Source organism: Microtus oregoni, unplaced genomic scaffold (assembly GCF_018167655.1).
Source record: "Microtus oregoni isolate MIOR12 unplaced genomic scaffold, Mior012 000094F_ref0000399, whole genome shotgun sequence".
Classification (NCBI taxonomy): domain Eukaryota; kingdom Metazoa; phylum Chordata; class Mammalia; order Rodentia; family Cricetidae; genus Microtus; species Microtus oregoni.
In genome coordinates this window covers 3024318-3040108 of record NW_024544707.1, presented here as the reverse complement: position 1 = coordinate 3040108, position 15791 = coordinate 3024318, and the positions used below count along the sequence as shown (strand labels likewise).

The 15791-nt window shown below is 38.0% G+C and overlaps 1 protein-coding gene across 1 annotated transcript; it reads left to right on the top strand.

The window, feature by feature from the left end:
• Positions 1–201: 201 nt before the first annotated feature.
• Positions 202–7817, top strand: LOC121442705 (P2Y purinoceptor 6-like; the record flags this gene model as incomplete). Its single annotated transcript, XM_041644317.1, has 2 exons — positions 202–210; positions 7157–7817. Coding segments are annotated over exons 1-2 (663 nt in total), but the record flags the coding sequence as incomplete, so codon positions are not given.
• Between the last annotated feature and the right edge of the window lie 7974 nt (positions 7818–15791).

Genomic DNA, 15791 nt, shown 5'->3' with positions numbered 1-15791 from the left:
AAAAACCTATTAAGAGTAATGATTCAGACATTTCCTGTGAAATCTGCTGTAGCAAATTCTTTGGCAGAGGCATTAGATGAACAGCTTACCCACGACTTCCAGTGAAATGCAGCCCAGAAAAGAAGACATCTAAATAGAAAGTTTACCCTGATTCTGTTTACCTACACCAACCCCTTGGGGAGTGTATCTGGTTTGATTCTTCATCATCATGTAAGTATGACCTCTACTTTTGAATATGTCTAACTAGAAGCATTAAGTATGTCTGTAATTAATCTCAACAAATACGTTTGTCAGTTTGGATATGAAGGAAAAAAATATAGCCAAATTACCAGTAGATGTGAACGTGAAGGTTTTTTGGTTGTTGCTGCCTTAAATCGTTGTACCCAGTATACTCATTAAGTAACTAACTCTTACTATCTGTTACTGCCTGCTAGAATATTTTCATATGCATGTACATACACACATTTCTGTTTGTGTTCTTCCTCTGAATTCTGAACTGATGGAGGGCAAGCTATAAATCTGTATCAAATATTTTTATCTTTGGTGTCATAATAGTACAGATTAGACACCGTCTTGCTATATTAAGAAACGAAACTGTACAGTTCGACTAGTCTGACTTCAGAAAACAATTCACTTGACTTTTATTTTAAAAAAATCACTTTGTATTTTGTGAGAACCCATAATTATGCTTCACAATGTAAACAGAGTTAGTTCATCAACTTTAATTCACACGATCAAATTTCAGGCTGCTTTATTTTGTTTTTGAAATGGAGTTACATTTCTCTTTTAAAATAGGTAATGAAGCATAGCTTATAAAAATGATCACCTTTAAAGTGACAAATTTGAGCATACACACACATCCACGAAGATATTAGCACAATCAAAGCGATAAACGCAATCAGATTGCTTTTGATAGTAATCATAGTACATAGCTACACTTCTGTGTGGTTCGGAGTTGTTCGGTTTCACTTCCTTCTGAGGTGATGTAACTTGACATTTGCACGTACTCACTCATGCAAGGGTCTTTGAAGTGGGATTTCCTGGCCCAGATCAGGAGATATGGCCATCAACAGAATTCTAAACAACAGTTTTCTGACTCCATTGCCTGCCCTGGCCCACTTTCCTCTACGACTTATTCATGAAACAATCTCCTTTCTCATTGACAAATGCATAAATGTGATAACTAGCCTAGCTGCCCATTGATTTTTTTCTTTGGGGAGTGCTCTTCCAGTTCTCCCTCTCTCTATCTCCCCCCTCTTTCTTTCTTTCTTTCCCTCTCCTTCTCCCCCCTTTCTCTCTCTCTCTCTCTCTCTCTCTCTCTCTCTCTCTCTCTCTCTCTCTGTCTCTCTCTGTCTCTCTCTCTCTGTCTCTCTCTCTCTGTCTCTCTCTCTCTCTCTGTCTCTCTCTCTCTCAAAGATGATTGGAATAATGCATCTGGCCTTGCTTTAAAAGTGAAAAAGAGGTAAATGGAAAAGGACACATGGGGTAGTAAATAAGACATGACCTGAACATGGTTGTTTTATGAGATTCAAATCCTTTTGAACATAATGACAAGTAAAAGAAATTTTCTTTGGGCATTTATTTTGTCTTCATTATTTATTTTTCTTCTTTCAGTATTTCATACTGTAGCCAGTGTCTTTCTCTTTATTCCATTTGTAAGCAGCTTGAAACCCATGTCTTTTGATATGCCTGTTCCAATCACCTAATAAATTTTCCTTCCTTCCACTTTTTAAAATATTGAAATATAATTGCATCATTTCTACTTCCCCCTTTCCCTCCAATCACTTCCATAACCCCCTTTGTATTTTCTTTCAACTTTTCAGTCTTTAAAAAATGTTATTGCATGCATGTATGCATATGCATCTATATTTCTAAACATAGCCTTCTCAGTCTGCATAATGTTATTTAGATATATGTTTTCAGTGTTGACCGTTTGGTAGTGAATTACCAATTGGTGTGCTCTTCCATGGGGAAACTTTTTTTTTCACTCTCAGCCTTCCTTAGTTGCCTAAAGTTCTTTGTAAAACTATCCCAAGGTTACTTTAATAACGAAGAATTTAAAGGACTGGTTTTAAAGGTGGTGAAAGAAGAAATATAGCAAGGTTGACTTTTTTGAAAAATTCTTTGTATATTGACATCCTAAGCTGTAATTTCAAATTAATGAAAAGTATCCAAAGGTAAGTTCTTGTAGAATCTTAGAAAACATGTTGGGATGCAAAGAGCAAAACTTTGCTGTTTAGACAAGCCTGTATTAGAAGTCCCTGCATTTCTTAGTCATATGCGAGTTTGTTTAAGTTACTGAGCCTACAAAAGCCTTGTCTTTTTTTAATCACTAAAATTAGGGTCACTTTTTCTTTCTTTTTTACATTCTTTTTTTTTATTTTTCAAGACAGGGTTTCTGTGTAACAGTTCTGGCTGTCCTGGAACTTGTTCTGTAGACAAGGTTGGCCTTGAACTCATAGAGATCTGCCTGACTCTTTCTCCCAAGCGCTAGGATTAAAGGCCTGTGCCATTATGCCCAACTTAAGATCACTTTTTAAGGGAGTGCAAAATAATAATAATAAAAAAAAACGCCTATCATCCTTTCATTCCAGGAACAAATCCCATGTTATCATGCTGTATGATTCTAAACACGATACTGAATTTGGCTTGCTACAGATTTGTTGAATAGTTTTTCAGTTCTGTTCATCAGGCACAGTGTTTCATAATCCCTTTGTTTGCTAGAGGTGGAATTTGTAGGACTCCAATGAAAAGCTGTAAAGCAGCTATTGAGCTCTGCTTCACCTGGTGTTAAATCAAAACAGAACACTCCATGAGCAAGTAAGCACTTCTGAACATCGCAAATTTGAATTATCTGACTGAAAAGTCTGTCTCTTGGAAAATCAGAAAGGTATGACAAATGTAGAACAAAAAATAAAAACCCAGAGACATATATTGGTGTTCAAGCTGAAGATCAGAAAAGCAAAGCAGCTAACCACTATAGAGACCTTTTACCTCTACCTAATCTTCATATCAAAAGGGCAAGATCCTGTCTCCACAAATACTCAGACTCCACACTCCACTGGGTTCCTGTCTTTTCCCCTTTATATTCCTCATGCTGCCCAGTTACATTGCTCCTGACTCCACCTCCCTAGTGTTGGGATTAAGGTATGCGACTCCCAAACACTAGGATTAAAAGTGTGAGCCACCACCATCTGGATCTTTCTCAATTGATTTTGTGTAGCTCAGGGTAGCCTTGAATTCAGAGAATCATCTGCCTCTCTCTCCAAGTTCAGGGATTAAAGGTGTTTGCTACCACTCCCTGACCTCTAGTGCCTTTGCTTTATACTCTGACCTTCAGGAAAGCTTTATTTATTAAAAATACAAATAAAGTATCCCTACAGACAACACAGCTTAATGACCCCGATAGGCTGAAGCTTATTATTAACCTTTATCTAGGAACTCATTCAGATTGGCTTTCTGAACCTTAGACATTTTTTTTCCATTTTTTATTGAGAAAAGGAGAAAAAAAAACAAGTTTCCACGTCCTCCCAGCCTCCCATTTCCCTCCCCCTCCTCCCACCCTTCTCCCCCTCCTCCCACCCTTCTCCCCCTCCCCCCCACTACTCTCCCCCTCCCTCTAAAGTCCAAAGAGCAGTCAGGGTTCCCTGCCCTGTGGTAAGTCCTAGGTCCTCCCCTCTCAGTCCATTTCTAGGAAGGTGAACATCCAAACTGGCTAGGCTCCCACAAAGCCAGCACATTACGTAGGTTCAAAACCCCGTGTCATTGTCCTTGGCTTCTCATCAGCCCTCATTGTTCGCCATGCTCAGAGAGTCCAGTTTTATCCCATGCTTTTTCAGTCACAGTCCAGCTGGCCTTGGTGAGCTCCCAATAGATCAGCTCCACTGTCTCAGTGGGTGGGTGCACCCCTCGTGGTCCCGACTTCTTTGCTCATGTTCTCCCTCCTTCTGCTCCTCATTGGGATCTTGGGAACTCAGTCCAGTGCTCCAGTGTGGGTCTCTGTCTCTATCTCCATCCATCACCAGATGAAGGTTCTTCTTACTTAGTTTCTTTGGGATCACCAATTGTAGACTCCGTGACCCTTTTTTATGGCTAGAAACCAATTATGAGTGAGTACATCCCATATTCATCTTTTTGGGTCTGGGTTACCTCACTCAGGATAGTGTTTTCTATTTCCATCCATTTGCATGCAAAATTCGAGAAGTCATTGTTTTTTACCGCAGCGTAGTACTCTAATGTGTAGATATTCCATACTTTCTTCATCCATTCTTCCATTGAAGGGCATCTAGGTTGTTTCCAGGTTCTGGCTATTACAAATAATACTGCTATGAAAATAGTTGAACAAATGCTCTTCATCTGATCGGGCATCTCTTGGGTATATTCCCAGGAGTGGTATTGCTGGGTCCAGGGGTAGGTTGATCCCGAATTTCCTGAAAAACCGAAACACCGATTTCCAAAGTGGTTGCACAAGATTGCATTCCCACCAGCAATGGATGAGGGTACCCCTTCCTCCACAGCCTCTCCAGCAAAGGCTATCATTGGAGTTTTTTATTTTAGCCATTCTGACAGGTGTAAGATGAGAAAGAAAGCATCTTCAACAAATGGTGCTGGCATAACTGGAGGTCAACCTGTAGAAGAATGAAAATAGACCCATATCTATCACCATGCCCAAAACTCAAGTCCAAATGGATTAAAGACCTTACTATCAGTCAGAACACATTGAACCTGATAGAAGAGAAAGTGGGAAGTACCCCACAGCAGATGGGCACAGGAGATCGCTTCCTATGTGTAACCCCAACAGCACAGACATTAAGGGCAACATTGAATAAATGGGACCTACTAAAACTGAGAAGCTTCTGTAAAGCAAAGGACACTGTCACCAAGACAAAAAGGCAACCTACTGACTGGGAGAAGATCTTCACCAACCCCGCAACAGACAAAGGTCTGATCTCCAAAATATATAGAGAACTCAGGAAACTAGACTTTAAAATGCTATTTAACCCAATTAAAAAATGGGGCACTGAACTGAACAGAGAATTCTCAGCAGATGAAGTTCAAATGGCCAAAAGACACTTAAGGTCATGCTCAACCTCCTTAGCGATCAGGGAAATGCAAATCAAAACAACTTTGAGATACCTTAGACATTTTAAATTGTGTCTTTCATGAATATTTTCTCTTATTCATGCAGTTTTGGGAACAACAAAAAGTTTACGCATCTCACACAACAAACTACATTCTGGAATTTTGAGACATTATCAGAGACATAGATTTTTATATAATTTTCTTTGCAGTGAAAATACCCCTACTTTACACTTTGTATCACGACCGCGAGGGGTGCACCCACACACTGAGACAATGGGGATGTTCTATTGTGAACTCACCAAGGCCAGCTGGCCTGGGTCTGAAAAAGCCTGGGATAAAACTGGACTCGCTGAACATAGCAGACAATGAGGACTACTGAGAACTCAAGAACAATGGCAATGGGTTTCTGATCCTACTGCACATACTGGCTTTGCGGGAGCCTAGGCAGTTTGGATGCTCACCTTACTAGACCTGGATGGAGGTGGGTGGTCCTTGGACTTCCCACAGGGCAGGGAACCCTGATTGCTCTTTGGGCTGACCAGAGAGGGGGACTTAATTGGGGGAGGGGGAGGGAAATGGGAGGCAGTGGTGGGGAAGAGACAGAAATCTTTAATAAATAAATAAATTTAAAAAATTACACAAAAAAACTAATTACATTTCAAAACACAGGCAAAATTCATCTGAGAATAGGGAAGCACAATTGAGGAAAAAAAATGCCTCCATAAGATCAGGTTGTAGGCAAGTCTGTAGAGCATTTTCTCAATTATTGATTGATGATGGGAGAGAGTCCAGCTCATTGTGAGTGACACCATTGTTGGGTTCGTAGTCTTGGGTTTTATAAGAAAGCAGGATGAGAAAGGCAAGGGAAACAACCCAGTAAGCAGAACCAATCCATAGACTCTGTATCAGTTTCTGCCTCCAGGTTCCTGCCCTGTTTGAGTTCCTGTCCTGACTTTCTTTGATGATAATCTGTGACGTGGAAGCATAAGCCATATAAATCCTTTCCTCCCCAAGTTGCTTTGATGATGCTGTTTCATCACAGCAATGACAATCCTAACTAGAAAATGCTATCTATTTGTAATGATTTCCTTGAGGATGTTTTACATGTCACTCTTGTTTTAATAGCTGCCACACAAAATGCTCTTCCTTAGTGTCGTGATGGTACATATGACAGAAATCATAGAGGAGATTTCAGATGAATGGAAAATAATGCTCTAAGCATGCTATTTGTAAATGCAAAGGATACCAATGTGAAGAATTATTGTTGTGGGGTGGGCGACTGTAGAAAAAACAGTTGTTAGCTGTAAAAAGTATTTCTGTGTGAAGGAGGAGAGATCATTTAAATATTGTCATAATTTCATTTAGAAATTGTAAGTGTAACATTTCCCTCTCATTTCTAGTGCATTGATCAAGAAGAATACTGTTTTCTCTCCACTAGACATCTGCCCCAATAATTTTCCTGATTCTGATATATGAATCAATCTCCTCAGGAAAATTTCTTTTAATTCTTTGGTTACTCTAAGTGATCAGAAGAAAAGATGAAACCCTGAGACATCAGTTTATATATAGAAAACTTTTTTTGTTTTTTTTTAATTAATTTATTTATTAAGGATTTCTGCCTCCTCCCCGCCACTGCCTCCCATTTCCCTCCCACTCCCCCGATCAAGTCCCCCTCCCTCATAAGCTCGAAGAGCAATCAGGGTTATAGAAAGCTTTTAAACAGAAGAAATGTGATTTTTAGTTGTTGTTTTGTTTTCTTTAAGAAAAGGTCTCTCTAACACAGAACTGACTCCTGGAACTCACTGTGTTGACTAGACTAGGCTTGAACTCAGATCTGCTGACCTCTCTGCCTCCTGTGAGCTTCTATCCAGTACTAGATTTTTGTCTTTGCCATCAATTGCCACCAAAAGTTTGATGTCATTTTAGATGTCTGTGTGATATAATATGAAACTGGGTCTAATCATGGGAAAGCTATCAAAACCACTAACTCTCACGCACAGAACTATAGTTTCAAGTGCTTTAAGTTGTGTTGCATATAATATTATAGAATTTTTTCTTCTCTACCTTACTCTAGGAATCCTGCCCGACTTCACATTTTAATACATCGAGACCATATGAAAGACCTCCGAAGGTACCTGGTGTTCAAATACATCCAATATCTAGTCTTACCTTCTCCAAATGCCATCATGACCCTATTGGGATTGCTCGCTAGTCTGTATGTCATGCTGATATTGACATTTCCTTCTGTATCCAGAAAATCCACTGTGGTGTTTATTAGTAACATAGCTCAGGCAGACATCTTAGTTGGCTGCAACATTTTTTCTACTATCAAAGCAGGAGTGACAAATAGTGACACATCTTTAGCTTCTTTTCAATCTGCCTTGAGGCAGAACTTCCAAATTGCAAATGTTCATGCCAGTTCCCTTTTACTCAGCTGTGTTAGCCTAGAGGCTTTTCTGATTACTTTTCTTCCAGTACAGACTCGCCACATAAGGAATGTTAGATGTGCCAGAGTAGCTTCTAAGATCATCTGGGCTGCTGTAATTATTGAGTGTTTCCTTTATCAGCTTGAGTGCATCGAAGGCTTTAATGTTTCTTATCTTGGCATTCATAGGCACGCTCAGCTATTAGTGAATTTCTGTTATGACACCACAGCATTGCTGAAATTACTTGTTTACCCGACTGGAGTCCTTTTAAGAATCTTCAATGTTTATCTTTTTTATAAAATTTATTTCAGAGACTTCTATATTTAGTTTTTTAGTAATGTGAGATCTGGTGCCCAGTTGTTTTGTTAAACACTCATGTTTAATGGTGCTGTGAAGACATTGTATAGATACAATTAACTTGTAATTTGCTACTATTAAGAAAAAGAGACTAACATCAGTAGTGAAACTGGACCTCATCTAATCAGCTGAAGGCCTTGAGAGCAAAACACAGGTTTTCCAGCAAAAAAAAAATATTGCCTGAAGACTGGTAACTTGAGGTTCGAGGCTGTTGTCTGCACTGCACGTTCCAGACTCAAGACTACATCACCTGTGTTGCCGGTGTTCCAGCTTTGTGGCCCACTGCCAAAAAGTTTGAACTTTCTAGCTCTGAAATATCATCTAAGATGGTTAACTGAAAAGAAAGAGAAGCCACAACCTGCTCAGTCTGTGTAATAACACTTGTATGTATGTCTTCAGAACTGATTACTTGGGACTGGATAACCAATTGATGCTTTTCCCTGGGGAAGACATTTTTCTCTTGCTCTCTGTTTTACTTAGTTGCCTGTAGTTATTTGCCTAAAGTTGAGGCCTTGTGAGCTTTCCCTCTCCATGTTAGCCTGTCTGTTGGCATTGTCTTTGTTCAGGTCCTGTTTAGGCAGCCATGTTGGTGAGACTTCATGGATGTAGCTTCTGACATTACTAGGAAAGACAGCCTCAAAGAAATCTCTCTTATCTGCCAGCTCTTAGAATCTTTCCACCTTCTCTTCAGCAATTACAATTGATGGCAAAGAGGCCAGGAATTGAATGAGAGCAAGGAGGGGTAGGTATATGGGGTGGTTTGGGGGGAGAAAAGGGAAAAAATACTGTAATAGTATTATAATCTCAAAATAAAAACAGAAAGAGAAAATGTCATATCCTATATGTTCTGTTTATTTTTAGTTTTAATTTTGGAGAACCCTAACTAATGCTGATTTTTTGCTACTGAGAGTCATTCCAGAGAAACAGAGTCTTACAAGTTTTTTGAATTAGTTTTGGGATTTTGACATTTCTTCTCTAATGTAACTGGATTCAAGAGTTTTGATGTCTCTATTTCTAGTAGTAAAAAGGACTCTGATAGGATATAGGATGATATGGCAAGAGGTATAAAAGAGCATAATTGAATAGTGTCAATGAAATCTCTTGGTGAATACATACAAAGGGGAGGCTTTGAACTCATTATGTTGCTGAGACTAGTCTTTGACTCCTGATTTTCACAATTCTACCTCTCAAGTGTTGAGATGACAGCTCAAGTGTACTGACACCTGGCTGGGTACCCTAGGGCATCCTTATAAAACTAGTGAGTTTACAGAGATTAAAAAATTACTTTTAATTTGCCAAGTGAAAAAAGAAAGGAATGAATTAGAGATTTTTAATTCCTAGTTCAAGTGCTGAAGTAATGATTTGAAAACACCAGAATCTTCTCTGAAAGATTCTTCCCTGTAGTGACAGAATTGACATGATGAAAATTCGAAACTAGATGCCTTCATTTGAGCAAGTTACAGCTTAACTAGAACTTCTAACCTCATAGGATGTCTGCTGTTAAGTGAAGACATTAACTGGGAAAGAAGGGGATATTCAAAATTGACATGGGTAAATGGTCAAATGCTTAAGACCTGAAGATGCTAAGGTTAGCCAAGTTCATTTGGTCAGTAGAAACAGTCTCATCAAAGGAAGAACTCTCCTTTGCCAAAGAAACTCTTACAGAATCTCATATCAAGGTTGTCTTTCACCAGTCAAGTATCTTCCTGGGTTCTTATAGTTATATCTCTGCTAATTCTGGGTATGTAATTAAACTCAAGTCCCAGCAAGCACTAAAAGATGAGGTGTGTTGCATAAGGATGTTTGTTAAGATGTACAAGAACTGTATGAGTTTTCTAATTTAGACAGATGGGAACTTGAGTGAAATGTTAAGTAATAGATACTAAGGGTGGAGTCTAAGGGTAAGAAGGACATAGCATTGGATTAGGCCAAATAAGCTTATGGAGATTAGAATGTTAGAGTGATAACACACACTCTTTTGCCATGAACATGAAAAAAAAGGTTTATTAGAGATTGCCAACATTCATTTTAAAATAATGTATTTTATTATTTCTTTGAGATTTACATACACTGCGTTTTGATCATATTCAGTTCTGCTCCTTGTTGAAACTCTTTGCAGATCCATTCGCTGCTCCTTACCCCCTGTACTTTGGTGTTCTTTCTCTTGAATTTTTTAAAAAAAGAAAATGTTGTCTTGTAACAGATCTCTTGGTCCTCTGGCTCTTACAATTTTTCTGTTTCCTCTTCCACTACATTCCTTGAGCTTTAGGTATAGGATTTGTGTTATAAATTTATTAACTGGGAAGGGTATTTGATGGTCAGTTATTAACGGCACCTTGACTTTCTGTAATGGTCTCTCTCTACTACTGGCACTGAAAAGAAAAAGAAAAAAAAACCTTCTTTGATGATGGGAAAAACTACATTTTTCTGTTGAAATAAGTATAAATGTTTAAAATTTAGTTTGAAATTACAGTGGTTTTAGAAAGTGACAGTAGTAGGTGCTCGCTGAGGTTCCACGGCCTCACCAGCCATGAGTATATGATTCAGCCTACTGTGAAGCATGAATTCCCTCCTCAGATCCAATCAGGTGCCTATTGCTTACCCCCAAGCTATAAGCACCACTGATGCATCTTTTGTAGCATCTATCTGTGCTGGCCATTGTTGTGGTTCTTTGGCATCACAACTGGATAAGACTGTTGATTTCTTTAATTTCTCAACAGCTTGCATGACTCTTTCACATATTATGAGAGGTAGTTGTTGAAGAGGAGGATTCCAGGTCATAACCAAGTTTGGTTTCTCCAAGTCCTGTCTCTAAAGTATGTAGTTTCTTAACCAACAGGGTCTTACTATTTTGTTATGGAAGACAACAAAGGGCAATGACTATGACCTATAAGTGATAAGACCAAAGTCTGTCTTTGAGTTTCCTGAAAAACCCTAAAAGGGGGTTTCCCTTGTTTGGCACTATGTCCTTCGTTAGAGTGTGTATGGTTTGGGGGTAATGTATTGTCATCACAAGTGACATATCTTTAGTTAAAATGTATACAATCATATATGTAATTTTAGGTAAAGATTAAATAATACAATTCTCTAAATCCTATGGCTAATGTTCTTGAAGAACTTTGTGGTTTCTTTTTATAGATAAAAAATTATATCACAAAGGAATTCCTCATCATAATAGAATAGTAGAGTCTGGGATGCTATCAACCCATTGGTGACACAGGACACCAAAGTTAATAAGACTACAGTTACAGTAATGTATACTACAGTCAAAGACGTGCTCAGAATAGTCTAGTGCACAGAGTCAGTCAGAAATATGTAGTTTTAGTTTATTGATCATTGTGAAAAGAAATAGAATATATCTAGAAAGTTTATTAAATTCTTTTTTGATTTTCCTATGTTGAAGAATTCTAGGCCAAGTAAAGAATACTGAAACTTGAATCATAAAGATGGCTACAATGACAAAGAAGAAAAGGAGGAGAAGGTAGAGGAAGCGGCAGAGGCAGCATCAGTAGCAGCAGCAGCAGCAGCAGTTTAGGTATGGTAGTACATCCCTGTAATCACAGAACTCAGGAAACTGAGATAGAAGAATCACGAGTTTACGGTCAGCTTGGGCTGCATGGTTAAGTCTCATGTTAACCTAGGCTGTATAATAACAATAGAGAAACAGGAGTCTCCAATTTCTTCATCTAATGCCAATTTTCAAACCATATTCACTTGAATTAAGTGGAGGATATGTGTCCTCGTGTAAGGGAGTATGCCTATAATTATACTGTTAAGCATCCTACAAGTCAAAGTGTCCCATGGCTTTACTTACTAGGGTGACTTTGCATTGAGAAACAGGAAATAGACTTTTGGAAGATTGGTAGGTAGAGGGTCTGAAGTGACACTAATTTCAAAATACCTAAAACATCACTGTGATATGTCAGTCAGGATGGGGGAATTTAAGGGATAAATGATCAGTGAAGCTCAGCCCCCCTTATGTCTAATGTCTTGCCAAATTTATTTTTTCCATTATCTCTTCAGTTCCAGGATGTATAACTAACTGCTATAGACATACTTAATAACTTGCAGAACCCCATGTTAGTACCCTGATCTATAGAGAAAAGGATATTTATTATGGCAGGAAATGTCAAGCAAAAATCACTAGAGTGGAAATTATAAATCAGAAGCAATGTTGGAGGGACATAAATTTTTATTATCACCATAAGGACTTATATGATTTAAATATTGGGATTATCACCACATTCTGACAATTTAATGTAACTTTAAAATTTTTTGCTATTAATCCCAGGAGAGACAAAATTATTAGTTTTTGTTTTGTGACATATAGCTACACTTGAGTTCCAGCAAACTCCAAAATATGAAGAAACTTAATCACCAGATACAACTGAATGATGATAATGTTGATGATGATGATGATGATAAACAAAGCAAGAAATAGATATTTGAGGACAGTGTGTTACTGCAAACCCAACCAGGATCAAGTTACTTCAATTATTGCTGCTGAAACAGATGTAGTTTCATTCTTAATGAAATTTAATTCATCCTCTGATACTGGTATGCAGTTATTCACCCCAAAATGCTTTTTTTCTTTACTTTTTACTAGTAATGACAACCAAAATTGATTCGATACCTTGCTATCAAGGATTACCTAGATGGGTCTCTTTGATCTTGTTATTTCTGTCTCTGAAAATGTGAAACAAATATCTCAGTTTTATAAGCTACCCCACCCTAGATATTTTATTATAACAATGGAAAACAGACTGAGATGTTGAAATAATTCCTCCTTTTCTTTTTAGAAACATTTGTTTAATTCCATTTCATTGATTTTAAGGTTAAATTATTAAATATAAGAAGAGATGGGCCTAAATATGAATTCCTTCATATATTTCACTATAATTTGTTCTTTTATCACCACTCCTACAGTCCTCTTCTATTCCTTGAGCCAAATAAACATACACACACACACACACACACACACACACACACAATCTAGATTCCAAGTGTTCCATTTATAAGGCAAGATATATATTTTTAGCCTTCCTTATTTCACTTAACGATATTCAGTTCTATCCGTTTTCTTGCATATGTACTATGATCATTTTTTTTTCTGAAAAAAGTCAATTCTGTACAGGAATCACATTTTGCTTTTACACTTTTCTGTGGAGTGGTGTCAAGATTTCTTCCATTTCTTAGCTATTGTGAATAAGGCAAAAGTGAACACAAAAGTGCAAGTATCTTTGTGGCATGTTGACATAAGGTCCTTCAGTTATATACCCAGGAATTCTACAGCCAGGTCAGATGATGGCCCTATCTGGAGATTTTTTGGTTTCTTTGAGATGCTTCTTGTGCTAATTTTGATACTGCTTTTCTGCTTTACAGTCCCACCAGAAGCATAAAGATTGCTGTTTCACCACATCATTACTAGTACTCGTTATCATTTGTTTCCTTCCTTCCATTCTGACTGGCATGGGCTCTAACCTCAAAAGAGTTTCCATGATGAGTAAAACTCTTGGACCTTTTCTTCAGATATGTATTGGCCATTTATTCTTTTGGGGAACTGACTGTTCAGTTTACTAGTACACTTGCTGATCAGATGATTAGTGGTTTTGATATTTAATTTTTGTATTTATATATTCTAGATATTAATTTCTTGTCTGATGTATAGATTGTAAAGATTCTTCATTCTGTAGGTTGTCACTTCATTCTGGTGGTTGTTTGTTTTGCTATGCATAAACTTTTTAATTGTAGGCAATCCTATTTGTCAGGTCTTAGGTTTACTTTTCGAGCTATTTATTTTTTATAAAGTCTTTGCCTATGCTTAAATATTTGATTTATATTTTCTTCTAGCAGTTATAGAATTTCAGGTCTTACAATTAATGTCTCTGTTATATATTGAATGGCTTTTTTATTCAAGATACAAGATATGGATCTACTTTCATATTTCTACATGTGGGTACCCAGTTTTTCTAGTACCATATTTGAAACAGCAAACATTTTTTAAATGTATGTTTTTGACACCCTTTTCAAAAACTGATTAGGCAACTGTAGCTGTGTCAACTTATGTCTGGGTTCTGTATTTGGTTCCATTGATTCATGACTTTAATCCCAGCACCAGGAAGGCAGAAACAGGCAAAATTCTGTGACACTGACGCCAGTCTGGTCTGCACAGGCAAATTCCAGACCAGCTAGGGTACATAGTAAGACATTGTCTAAAACAACAAAACAAAGGAACAAATGGATGGAACTAGAAATGCTCATCTTGAGTGAGGTAACCCAGACTCAGAAAGACGAACATGATATATACTCATTCTTAAGTGGATACAAGGTGTAAAGTAAAGGATAATCAGCCTATAACAGTCTCAGAGAGGCTATGTAATAAGGAGGGCCCAAGCAGGGGATGCATGATCTCCCTGGGAAGGGGAAATCAAAGAGATCCCCTGGGTGGACTGGGGGTGGGTGGACATGGGAACTTGAAGGATCAAGTTAGGATGTTGGTGGAGGGTAAGAGTACTGAAAGACATGACTGGAAGTGTGTGGAGGGTGTTGTTCAAGGTTAGGTAAAAACCTGATGCAAGGGAAACTCCCATGAATCTACAAGAATGACTCCTAGAAATAGTGAATAGATAGCCTGAACTGATCGTCTCCTATAATCAGATTGGTGACTCCAGTTGTCATCAGAGAGCTTTTATCCAGTAACTGATAGAAACAAATGCAGAGACCCACAGCCAAACATTAGGCTGAACTTGGGGGATCCTGCCAAAGAGATGAAAGGAGGATTGTATGAGATAAAGTGGTCAAGGACATCACAAAAAAAAAAAACCCACAGAAATAAGTAACCTGGCTCATAAGAACTCGCAGAGACTAAACTTTCAACCAGGGAGCCTGAATGGGACTGACCTAGGCACTCAGCATGTATCTGATAGTTTTGTGGCTTGGTCTGTTTGTGGATCTCCTAACAGTGGGAGTAGAGGCTGTCCCTAAGGCTTTAGCTGGCTTTCGGGAATCTAGGCCTTATACTGAACTGTCTTGCCTAGCCTCAATACGAGGGAAGGAGCTCAGTCCTACCTCAACTTGATATGCTATCCTTTGTTTATACCCATGGGAGACCTGCACCCTTTCTGAATAGAAACAGAGGAGTGGATTGAGGGGAGGCAGAGGGGAGGAAGAAGGGAATGGGAGGAGAGGAGGGAGTGAAACTGTGGCCAGATATAAAATAAGTAAATTAATTTAAGAGAAAAATTAATGCCAAATGAGGAACAAACTGTGTTTTGTGTTATTTCATTTATATAATATTCTGGCTAAAAAAAACCAAAAAACAAACTATATAGAGAGTCAAAATAAGGATTTCTAGGGACTTTCATGAGAAGTAATTTAAAAAGAGTAGCACACATTTTCTATACAACACAATGACTTAAAGTTTCTAGAATCTTTGTATTTATTACTCTAAAGTTACTTTTTAATGTCTTTGGAAGTTGGCATACCTCAAATTAATGTCATTAATCCAGTATCATGAAACAAAAGGCAAGAACATGACACATTGGAAATTTGAGGGACTATTTAATGGGTCTGAGAAGGTGAAATAGGTTCAAAGTACCTTCAGAACAATAAAATATACTCTAGAAATTCTATAGAAAAATGTCAATTCCATTCTTAGGCACTAAGTTGCTCATGTCAAAACCAGAAGCCATGAATTGAGATCATGAGGGAGTTTACTCAAAGCCAAACTGTGAAGATATTGTCTGAGTGAATCTAGTAAAAGATGATCAGTAAATTGACTATGAGATAACTAGAGTTTAATCATGTTGATAAAAAAAAAAACAAGTAGGTTTAACTACTGCATGGACAGGCTTTGTGGGAGCCTAGTCTGTTTGGATGCTCACCTTCCTTGACCTGGGGGTAACGGGGAGGACCTTGGACTTCCCA